The following is a 12,371-nucleotide window of genomic DNA, read 5'->3' on the forward strand; positions in this document are numbered from 1 at the left end:
AAATTTCACTGCCGTGGCATTTACCTTGTTTTAGCATTATTCATTGGTGACTGTATCTAGATATTTGTTGAATGGATGAGTCCCTGGGCCAATAAAAATATGCCATGTGAACTTCATGCAGAATAAGACAAAATGCTAAACAAAAGTGTGGTATTATTACTGTCACAATTAGGGCAGCTCATGCATCTGAACACGAACACCCCCAAACGGTAACCTGCCAGCACGGTCTCTGGGTGCTGCTGGGCCTGCGGGGCTGGGGGAGGAGGGAGCGCAGAGACACCGGCTGTTGAAAGAAGACTTGATTGTGGTTTTAAGGATCTGGGCTCTGGGCCCAGCTCTGCCACTGGGTGGTGTGACCTTGGGTGAGGCCCTCCAAACTTCTGGGACATAATTTCTTCACCTTTGAAACGAACGAACAGATTGTACCCCATCTGCTCAAAGATCCTTCCACACACTTTAGTTTATACTCAGGTTAGAAAGTAATGTGGTCACTCTAATGGTATTAAGAGTTACTTGTGCCCTTTCTCTCCACTCAAACTGCAAAGATTCAAAGACAGGTCTTTGCCTCAAGTCTCTGCCTTGAGGCAGACTCTGCCCCACGTCTCTGCCTCAAGCACAGTATACTGGTGGATGCAGAGGAAGTGTTTTTTGATTTAATAGATCACAAGAATAAATCCTTTCTGGTCTATGAAACGTACACTGGCCCGATCTCTCTTCACCCTGCCACCCATCTCTCTTCTCAAATCGGTCCCTCCTTCCTTCCTTAATTCACCTCGGAGTTGCTACTGGGTGTAATATTCCCTAGAGCTATAAAGGTTCATGACCCAGCTCTGTCACTAATTTTGCACGTCTTGACTCTGTTGGCTTAGAGTTGAGGACATCGAGACACAGGTTCTACAACACAGGCCAGAGCACTGGAACTGGATGGTCTCAGATAATCCAGCCCATGGAACTAGGGTACTTGTAGAAAGTGGTAGGTTGTGTCTGATTTTGGAGATTTATGCATGGCAGGCTCAGCATCTGTGCTCAGGAATCTTAATCCACCATGTCTGAGTATCCCGGAGGGGACAGAATGCGGAGAGAGGGCCATCAGCCAGAAAGCCGAAGACACGGCGTCACGGGGGGTGGTGTCGTGGCCTGAACTAGGAAAGAGAGAAGAGATGAAGGCCACTTCGAGCCAGTACTTTGCTGGCACCTTTGACAGGGACAGTCTTTCAGACACTCAGTCAACACCCACCCCGTTCCAGGAACTGGGTCCGTGTTACAGATGTCACCTGCAGGCTGGGAGCACAGCATCCTACAACACCACACCGAAAGGCACTGTGATGAGTGCTGGCCGGAGGTGTAAACAGGGTGCCAATGGGGATGGGGGCTGCACAGACGAATCGGCCTTTCAACTGGGTGTGCCACTCTCTACTGTACCCTTCTCCACTTTGCTCTCTGATAGGCCCTCTGGGAGGCTGACCTGTATGGACGACATCCATGGGCTTCCCCATGTTCTTGGCTTCTGGCTGTATATCTAAGGGAAGGGAGCTGGGGAGGGCAGAAGGTTTATTTATTTCACTCTCAGGGTTAGCTGTGTCTCTCTCAACCAAGAGTCGGTGCTTCTGTCAAGGTGGTCTGTTCTACAAGACTCTCCTTCTGGGTTCTGGTGACTGTTCCCTCCTCCAAGGCCTGAGTCACGACAGCTCTGCTATTATGCTCCCCTGTGGTTACCCTGGACCTTCGTAATTAATTCCTTTACCCCCGTTTGACTGCCTCGCTGTCTCTTTTAGGACTCTCGCAGATATATTAGGCCTTCGGCATCAGAACGCGTAATTCTTCGGAACTTCATCCCCTAGTAAACTCATCTTCCGTGAGGAATCATGTCTTGTTAATCTTAGCCCTCTCTCCCCACCTCCACTGCTTACTGGAGTTTCTGTTCGTAGAGGTTTTCATCGTTAAACGGGAGTTCAATTCTCCTCGGTCACAGCCATTCCTTTGACTCCAGCTGGTCATGTGTGGCTCTATTCTGAATACTCCCAGGGCAGCCCACAGCTCTGGCAGGACTGTCCCAGCAAAGGGGCCACAGAGCCATTTCCCCCTTCACCTTCTGGCTGCTCTCACCTTATTGTTTCTTGCTCAGGAGGCCAAACGCTCCCACTAAAGCCTATTCCTGCTCAATACCCTCAAGTTTACCATCTTTACGTCAATGTCACACACATGGGACCTTCGAAGAGACCCTAAATCTCCCTCTGCTGTAATTTCCGAGATTGGAAAATCAAGATAAAAATAATACTGACTTCACAGGGCTGCTGGGAGAATAAAAACAAATCCAATGTCCTGTAAAATTTATTGTCTTTCCCATGAACTCTAGCAGTGACTATAAAGAATCAGCCAAGTTCTCTACACACACCCCCCCCGCCCCCTCCCTACTTTGCTTTACTGGTTTCCATGAAGTAAGCACTTCGTTAATACACTGAGAAAAATACTAATAACTGACACGTCCTGAGCACTTACTAAGTAAGCACTTCACAGGCATTGCATAGAATCTCCTCAAGGATCATGTACGATAGAACCCCTTGTGTCCCCATTTTACAGATGAGGAAAAATAAGGGCACAAAAAGATGAAGTCACGTGCCCAAGGTCAGGAGCCGGAACTAAAACCTAGGAAGCGTGCCCCAAAGCCACACTGTCACCCCCTTTGCTTATACTGTCTCATCTGCTGCCATTGTCTGTGACATCTGTGAAGACAAACTGTAAAGACTGGCTGTAATAATGAGATATCCTGTAGAAATTATCACGTGACTAAAGGCAAAGTTTGCACTTCTGTGGACATTCTTGTGAATTCAGCTCAGGCACTGCACCCCCAAATTCAAATGTAACCTACTGTGTTGGGTTAGCGGAACCGCATTCTTTAACATCTCCGTGGTCTAGTGACTGAGACTCACCTGAACTTAGAGCATGCTCCACTTCCTGCATGATCACCCCGGGGGAGGCAGTGGTCTCGACGTCGATCAGCATACAGGTCACTTTGGCCGGCACCGTCGCTTGGGGCGTCGTCTCAGTGGGCACGGGCTCTGCTGTGGCATGCGAAGTGGGTGTGTGTTCAGTGCTGTGCTCTTCTGCTGGGGACTCTGGTGTGGCTGGGGCTCCTGTGGGCTTGAGGCTGGTCTCAGCAGAGCTGTGATTGGTGCTGGCAGAGGAGGCAGACGAAACCTCGGGGGGTGAGGTTGACAGGGGTGGAGGTGATGAGGCTGCAGCCTGAGGGGAGGTGAGTTCGGGAGACTCCGTGGGGGACTCAGCGGGGGACTGAGCTGGGGTCTCAGAGGGGGACTGCGACCCTGTGGGTGGCACGCTTGCCTTGGGAGTGCCTGAGCTGTGTTCTGAGGGCGTGGGTGTCAAGTGCAGCCCCCCGCTTGTTGGGGAGGGGTCTGTGTTCTTGCGTTCCCAGTGAGAGGCCGGGAGGCTGGTGTTTTCCTCTCTGGGCTCTACAGAAACGTTCTTGGGGAGTGTAGGTGTTGGAGCCGAGGTCGTAACTGGGAAGACGGATGTGCCAGTGGTCGGGGAGGCAGGGGGGCTTTGCGGAGAGCTTGTCCAGATGTCCGTCGACGAGATGTTTGTCGGAAGAGAAAGAGGCAAGGGGCCTGATGTAGGCAGGCTCTGGACCCTCAGCCCTGTGGAAAAGCCAGTACAAACGTGGTGAATGCGTGAAAACCCGGGAGGCAAGGCTGCTTTATAGCACGTTCACAGATCTTTCTCATTTTGCATTGCGCCTCCCCAATTGTGCAGGTGACTTTTAAATATTTTCTTCCCGCTAATCGCTCCCTCCTCCCTTTGTGACTTATCAGTAGGAACCAGCCCGAAGGCTCCGTAAGAATAATTAGTGGGTCAGGCAACACGAGCCCCGGCCAACACACTGAATGAACTCATCTCGTCTCCTGCTTGCTTAGAAGTGTGCCCTTAAAATAGTGAGACTCTCTGAGGAACTGACCTTTATGGGGATTTGTCCAGACTGCTGAGGGGCTGGTTCCCCAATGCCTGCAGTGATACCCAGGGTAGGTGCTGAGGGTGGGGAAGGCGTGGTTGGTGAGGGCACAGCTGGAGGAGCTTACTGATTGGCTGGTCCCTCTGAGGGGAGCTCACTGATTGGCTGTTCCCTGTCCCAGGATTGTGGGCTCTGCATTTATGCACAGGGATGCTGGTGCTATGGGCTTGCGGGCTGGCATGAGTCAAGATGTGGACACATCCCTTGTGAAGGAGGAAAGGGGGGGAAATCCCAGAATAAAAGCTGAGAGGAGGAATTTGAGGTTTGGAAATATCATCTGAGACTGGAACCCAGTTCTTTCAAATTCTAGCTAGGGTCTTTACAATCGTACCATCTTGCAAAATGTTCTCCTTCACATTTTGTAAAATTTAGAATTAGTTTTTTCTTCCTTCCTCCCTCCATTTACACATTCCGTTTAATTAACTAATTAATTCTTTCATTCAAGTACTTAATAAATGGCTTCTATGTGCTATCACTCTGCTAGTACTGGGTTTTGATTTTTTTTTAAATTTTAATGTTTATTTTTGAGAGAGAGAGATAGACCATGAATAGAGGATGGGCAGAGAGAGAGGGAGACACAGAATCTGAAGCAGGCTCTAGGCTCTGAGCTGCCAGCACAGAGCCTGATGTGGGGCTCAAACTCAGGAACTACAAGATTGTGACCTGAGCTGAAGTAGGTCGCTTAACTGACTGAACCACTCAGGCACCCCTTGATTTCGCTTTTTATGCAAACCATCTTTTGATTGACTCCCATGCCCCTTATCATCCCCCCAACTAGCTTTTCCCCTAGTCGTTGGCACCCTCTCTCACTCAGCTGCTCGCTTAAAAACCGAGTCAACCTTAAGTCAAAACCTTAAGTCATCTCTTTCCCTCATACTGCACATCAAATTCATTGGCAAATTATAATGGCCCAACCTTGAAAACATCACAACTTAATCACTTTTCACCACCTCCCCCATTATCTCAACATCACCTGAGCCACCAGTCACTTGCTAGACTATTGCCGTAGTCTCTTCATTGGTCTTCTGCTTTCCAGACTTTCTCCCTTTCAGTTACTTTTCACATAGCAGCCAGCATATTTTAAAGTGATCAATCAGATCATGTTCGTCAACTGGTCAAAACCCTCCAAAGCCATCTATCTGCTGCACCTAGAACAAAATCCCAAACTAATCCCCCATTGTCTCCCCATGCTCTCTTCATCATTCCAGTTGGTCTCTACTCAAATGGCCACTTCCTTCTCAGAGGAGCCTTCCCAGATGATCCTAACTATAATCATTCCTACTCCAGCTAGCTCCTTGGTTATTTTTTTAAAAGATTACTTTTTTAATTGTTAAAATATACATAGCATTTACCATTTCCACCATCTTTAAGGGTACAGTTCAGTGGCATTAAGTACCTTCCCATTATTGTTCAACCATCACCACTAACCCATCTCCAGAACTTTCTTATCTTTCCAAACTGAAACTCTGCATGATTAAATAATAGTACTCTCCTTTCTTCCCTCTCCCCAGTCCTGGAAACCACTATTCTACTTTCTGTCTCTATGAATTTGATTGCTGTAGGTAATGCAAGCAAGTAGAATCATATTATAATTGTCCTTTTATGATTGGCTTATTTCACTTAGCATAATGTCTTCATGGGTCACTCATATTGCAGCAGGTGTCATGATTGCCTTACTTTAAAAAAATGTTTATTTTTGAGACAGAGGGAGAGAGAGAGAGAGAGAGAGCGCGCACATGCACAAGCAGGGGAGGGGCAGAGAGAGGGGGACAGAAGATCTGCTGTGTTGACAGCAGAGGCCCCCAATGAAGGGCTCCAACTCATGAACTGCAAGATCATGACCTGAGCCAAAGTCAGATGCTTAACCAACTGAGCCACCCAAGAGTTTCCTTCCCAGAAAATTCCACCCAGAATTTCCTTCCTTTTTAAGACTGAATAATACTCCATTGTATATATAGACCACATTGTATTCATCCATGCATTCATTGATGGACTTCGATGGTTGCTTCTACCTTTTGGCTACCGTGAATAATGCTACGAATCTGAGTATACAAATATCCATTTGAGACCCTGCCTTCAATTCGTCATATACCCAGAAGTGGACGTGGTGGGTCATATAGTAATTTTATGCTTGATTGCTTGAGGAACCACCATACCCTTTGGTCATTTTTGTGTTTCGTAAAATAAAATAGTTTCTTCCTGAAATAATTTTATTTATTTATTTATTTATTTGTTTGTTTATTTATTTATTTCTCTCTCTCTCTTCTATCAGAATATAAGTTCCATGAGGGTATAGGGACATGATCTTATTCATTGCTGTTTGCCTCAGACAGTGGCTAGGTCATAGTAAGTGCTCAGTATGTACTTGTAGAAGGAAGGGAGGAAGGGAGGAAAATGAATTAACTTAAGAACTTCATTCAAAAATACCCCAGAATCTCTCTATTCTCTTCTATATATCCCTTAGTATGGCCACACCCATCATAGCTACCTCAGCAATGGCTGCCTACCGGGTGTAACATGAGGGAAGGAACCTTGCTTTGAAAGTCAGCCTCACTCTATGTCACTCTCCCATGACATATACCTATCCCGGATGTCATGTCAGGTCTCCAGCTATTTAACCCTCCATACTCTGAGGAGATTTCCTTGGGGATAGCATATAGGTAATGGTCAACCATGATCAAAATTCATAAGGAATAAAACATGGGCTAGATTCCAGTACAGAGGAAGGGGGGAAAAGATGTATATGGATGCATTCAGGCACTTGGGATAAAACTGCTTACTTCTTCATTCTTGTGCATAGTAGCCTCAGCAACTGATGAAAAGTTGTGCTACGGAATCTATCCTGAAAACATAATTTTCTCATGCTTAACCAAATTTAACATTTGGATTGTTATCAAAGCACTTGGTTTTATCTTACAGAAAAGGAGTTGGTCAAGACCGTAAACCATACGAGGGCGACTGTCCTAGGAAACAGGAGGGCAGACCTCCTAAGTTAGCCACATAATAGTCCATGTTGCTAGGGCGGACTTTGGGCAGTTCTGAAGTGTCAATGGTTTCAGGATGGATACAGATCAAGAGATCTCTCAAATATGGACAAAACAACAGTTGGGACAAAAGATTATTAAAACACTAGACCTTCATATGTGACCTTTGGAGCTTACTAGCTCTGCCTCCTGGTAGCTCCCATGGCTCATTATTCTGTGGCCACAAAACAAAAATGGCAATGTTTACTGTTGACAGTATCATTGAACAGACTGGCAGAGGGAGGCAGAAACAGTCTCAGTCTGGTAGGCGAGTCAGAATCTTTGGAAACCTGGGATAAACTAGGAATAAGTCATATACAAAGAAACACTCATTCATTCATTCATTCATTCATTCTTTCATTGAGTAGCTTCTATGTCTATAGCTTTGTCCTCAGGGAGTTCAATATCCAGCAGGACGGAAACGACACCTGACTTCCTGAAATATGATGTGGTAAGTGCCTCGCTGAAGCAAAAGCAGGTTAGAGTGGGAGCCCTGAAGTACAATGAATCCAATCTGTATAGGGACCATGGAATGCAAAAATATACAAATGTCATTTTCAGAGGACATTTAGAGAAGTCACAGAAGAGATGACATTTGAGTTGGTTCTGAAAGGATGAGAACACACAAGATGCCACTTAAGGTATGTGATGTTCAGGGTGACACTTGCATTGTCATTTCCAGTGGAGCTAAAAGCTGTACCATGGAAATCATTACAGTGCTAAAAATAACATGCTCCAGTAATTGGTTTTGTTGCTAGAAATGTCCATTTTCTTGTTTAACCCTGACTAATATACTTTAATATTACCTAATATTACCTAGTACCCTTCCTGCTTCCAAAGAAGACTGGAGGTGGTCATTTCCCATGGCTACCTTCTGAATACTTATTTAAGGTTTTTTTAAATGTTTATTTATTTGAGAGACAGAGACAGAGAGAGAGAGAGAGAGAGAGAGAGAAAACATGAGTGGGGGAGGGACAGAGTTGGGGGGGCAGAGTGTGGGGAGGGACAGAGGATCTGTGCCCCATATCTTCTGAATACTTACTTAAAATACTTTCCAGTCTAATTCAAGCAATTCCTACTCCTAACGAAACAACAATGCAGGAAGTTGTGACCGTGCTGGTTATCTTCCCTTGAAAAGGAATCAGAAGCCTCCTGATTTGCCTCATTTGACGGTACACACGCCATACTGCTCTGATTGCATGGCGGTGGGTATCTTCAGCGTGAAGATATCCAAGGCTTATTCTGACTGTCCTAGGGAGTGCCTGCTGTCTTCTGCTGTCTTCAGCTCAGGCTGCCAGAACAAAATACCATGTCGACTGGACGGCTCTAAGAACAGAAATCTATTTCTCTCAGCTTGAAGCCTGGGAAGTCCAAGCAAGGTGTGGGCCTATGCAGTTTCTGGTGAGAGCTCTATTCCACACTTACAGATGGCCACCTTCTGTGTCCTCACAGGGTCTTGCCCCCTGGAGAGAGAGAGAGAGAGAGAGAGAGAGAGAGAGAGAGAGAGCTCCCTGCTATCTCTTCTCACAAAGGTACTAATCCCATCCTGAGGGCCCCACCCTCATGATCTCATCTAATCATGATCACTTCCCCAAAGCCCCATCTCCAAATACCATTACATTGGGGTTAAGACTCCAACGTTCAGAACCACTGAGAGAGTCTGAGGAAGTATCACTTCTGCTTTCTTACATGTTGGCCTTGTGTTTCCCAAGGGCTACCAAACTGAGTAAGTCAAACAGATAAGGATGTATACTTTCTCAGATTAAAAAAATTTTTTTAGAGCTGAGAGGGCCTACGTGGTGAATGAGTACAGCTCCTCATTTGACAGACGGGGGACAGACTCAGAGCGGAAGTGGTGTCAGTGACCTCAGACTTCTAGGAGGAGGATCTGGGCCACGTTGCCTGGAAAGAATCATTTAGGGACAGAATCGGAAGTAGACCTTCCATCCTCAGCTCCCCCTACTCCACACACACACACACACACACACACACACACACACACAATGCCCCTGACATGAAAATAGTGGTAGAATGTACTGTAGTAACCGCCATTACAGAGGAAGCAAGGAGGCGTCCATAGGAGACTGGGCAGTTGAGTAAGTTAAAGTAATGCAGTGCCCCATACACCTTCCCACCCAAAGCAGAGTCCCTTTGCCTTGAGGAAAACAATTAGTTCTAATATTTCCTTGAGAAAATGGCAGAACAAATAGGATGAAGAAATCCAACCTATTAATCTCTAAATTAGAGGTGAATTGTGCATTGTTCCAAAAAACAGTGACCCACATGGTCAGATACGATGTGCGCTGCTTGGGCAGTGACAGGCCTCCATGCCTGAAACGGACTGACTCAAGGATTGACTCTCTCAGACTTGGCCCGCATGAGAATTCTAGGGGTATGATGACCAACCGAACGCGATCGGAGATTCCTCCTCGTAGGCTAACGAACGGCAGTCTTTCCTGAAGTGTGGGCAGCTTGAGGCTTTTATGTTGCGAGAGCAGCTGGCAGGCTGATGCTCAGAAGAAGAGCAGATTCTCAGTTGGACTGAAAAGGACTCACGTCCACGTCCATTGGGCTGTATGGGGAGAGACCGATATCCTAGTTTGTGTCACTTGGATGGATGAAAGAAAGGTGTCTGGCTCCAGCCCCGGTTTCTTGCCTTGCTAGGAGAAGGGACTTGGCAGCTGACAGCTGGGGCGGGTAGGTGAGTTCTCCCAGTGCCGAGAGGAGTCACAGGATATTCCAGGGAAGGGAGTCTGCACTGTGCACATGTGTTCACGTCTCCCCGCCCGACTGGCCGTCAGCAGCAGTCGGGAGCGTTGGCAGCCGGCGGACAACGAGTGCCCTGAACTGGCACCTCTTCCCGGGCTTCGTGAGCAGCAGCCTGGGTCAGTGCCAGAGTCCCAGGTAGCCTGATTACCTGTGCTCCTTGCCTATCCCCCACCCCCACCCCCGGCATGTCCTTTCCTGCCCTTGCCTCGTCAAGTACCTGAGGAAACATGTGACAGAGCTTTGGCACGATCAGTGAAACTCGATCAAAACGCAGTCAGGCTCTTCCCCATTGCTGCCAAGTCAGCGTGAGCATTGCCTTTGACTGTGGTCTCGAGGATCACGCCAGGCCTGCCTGGCAGAGGCCCCGTGGCTGCTAAGTGATTGCTAAGGTTAGCCAGACAGCCACGACAGTGAGCTTCCTAAAAGGCCGACTGGACCCTATCACACCGCTCTGACGGTTGAGAGGAAGAAAGGAAGCCCGCACTGGCTTCTCCCTCCACTGAGGATAAAACTTCAAATCCCCAGCAAGGACTGGAAGGCTCTCCGTGATCCCAGTCTGCCCCTCCAGCCTTGCACCCCACCAAGCCCTCAAAACACACCAGGCTTTTCCCTTAATTCTATTCCTTCTGCCTAAACAGTGCTCTCTCTTTTCTCTGCCTGACTTCCTCCTATTCATCATTCCAGTGTTAGCTTAAGGGCCTTCGCTGATTCTCCTGCTACATCTCTCCCTTCCCTGCTCCCAATCTCTCATGTGCTCCGAGCACCCAGTCCCTTAACGTCAGAGCACTGCGATCCGCGTGTTAGCTATGTCATTGCTTACAAGAAGCTTGGTTTAATGTGTGCCTCCCTCTTTAGCCTCCAGAATTCACGTGGAACAGGGACTCTAGTGGATTTGCTCACCACGTATACCTCACTGCCTGGCCCATAATAGGAGTTCAATCCCTAAAATGACAATATTTTGGCAATCTGAAATATTGCCTCCTGTCTACCTCTCTGCCTTTGCATTTGTTGTTCTTCCCACCCCGAATCCCCTCTTCCCATCCCAATTCCGAGAACTCCAGAGCCTCCCCTCCTCTGTGAAGTTGCCACAGCACTTCACACAGATTTCAATTGAAGCAAACTGAGCCATGATTTCTCTCCACGTTTGTCTTCCATCCGTTGGGAGCCCTAATAATAGAGACTGCGGCTTGTTTGTGTGTGTGTGTGTGTCTTAGTGCCTGGCACAGAGAAGGGACTCAATAAATATTCATTGAGTACAAACATGGATTCTCTACCCTCTGAAAGACAGAAATGTTCTCTGGCTTATAGGCTGGGCCCTGATAGCACAAATGCATTTTCCCTCTGATTTGTCTGTAAGTTCCATAAAAACCATTGGCTAATATGAAATTGTAGACGGGTCTTGAAACAGACATTTGCTATTTTTGCTTGCTTGTTTCCACTTTGAAGACTGCAGGAATTTCCCCTCTGTGAGCATGATATAGACCAGGGTTACCAGCTCTTGAAATGCTGGCCATCAAACAGTTGGCCCAAACACAGGCCAGCCTTACCATCTCTTTACAGAATGGACCACCCTTCTGTTAAACAGACAGGAAAAGAGAGAATAAAACTCATCTTAACATGACATATAATTTTCAATATCAAAGCTAGGTCCTAGTGTCCTTTAGTTTGAGTGAAGTCACCATTAGGGACATTCACACTTACAAAAATTGCCCAACCGAGGGCACCCGACACTTCAGAAGGTTCGTCTAACATCTGCAAAACCATTACTAATCAGAGTCTGGTCCAACCATATGGTATTTGAAGGCTATCGTATGTCTAGACAGAATGTGTATGCCCCAAAGCCATCAAACTGTGTTTAAGAAGACACTTGTTTGAAGTAGAAAAGCCATATTCTCCTCAGTGTTTTGTTTATGGAAATGAGATGCAATTCTAGTCCAAAAAGAGGAAAAATGTTTCTGTTTTTCAGCCACCGAATCAGAACCTGCAAACCTGGAGTATGACTCAATTTCTCTATCCATAAAATCAGGACTAATGATATCACCAGGCTCCCCGTGGGTGCTGTGAATGCCAACGAGGGAATAACACTTGTGAAGAATGTTGTACTTCCTGGAGAAAAAGAGTAACATTTTCTTCCTTTTCCCCAGAAGCCACATCTATCTTTGGTCAGTCGGATGTCCCCCAAAACTCATTCTCTTTGGTTGAGTGGGGGTTGTGGTGGTCTGTCTCCAGGAGGAGGCTATGCTGAGCAAGGATGCCAACAGATACCCAAAATTCCAAAGTACCATATTGGGGTTTCTCAGGATAGAGCAATGCAGAGAAAGAGACAATGTAGGGAGGGCGAGAACCTTCTCATCAGCTGTTCTGTGGCTGAGGGGGATATGGGCGTGTACAGTGGGTGGTAACAGGATGGAAGAAGAAGAAAATCTAACACCTCCAAGGGGATGTCCAAAGGCTCAAACCCACGAACTGTGAGATCACGACCTGAGACAAAATCCGGAGTCGGACACTTAACTGAGGGCACCACCCAGGTGTCCCAGGGAATCTTCTTTTAG

General features: G+C 47.0%; 1 protein-coding gene across 2 annotated transcripts in view; it reads right to left on the minus strand.

Moving 5' to 3' along the window:
* PARM1 (prostate androgen-regulated mucin-like protein 1) overlaps positions 1-12,371 on the minus strand; it is a 112,722-nt gene that overhangs the window by 36,784 nt on the left and 63,567 nt on the right. Inside the window, exons 2-3 of one of the 2 annotated variants that reach the window (XM_045473743.1) lie at positions 2,931-3,656; positions 1,466-1,519 (exon numbers count right to left, since the gene is read on the minus strand). In XM_045473743.1, coding sequence (XP_045329699.1) covers positions 1,466-1,519; positions 2,931-3,656 — 780 coding nt within the window. The remainder of the gene's footprint in view (positions 1-1,465; positions 1,520-2,930; positions 3,657-12,371) is intronic. The other variant, XM_045473744.1, reaches the window with a different exon arrangement.

Source organism: Leopardus geoffroyi, chromosome B1 (genome assembly GCF_018350155.1).
Source record: "Leopardus geoffroyi isolate Oge1 chromosome B1, O.geoffroyi_Oge1_pat1.0, whole genome shotgun sequence".
NCBI lineage: Eukaryota > Metazoa > Chordata > Mammalia > Carnivora > Felidae > Leopardus > Leopardus geoffroyi.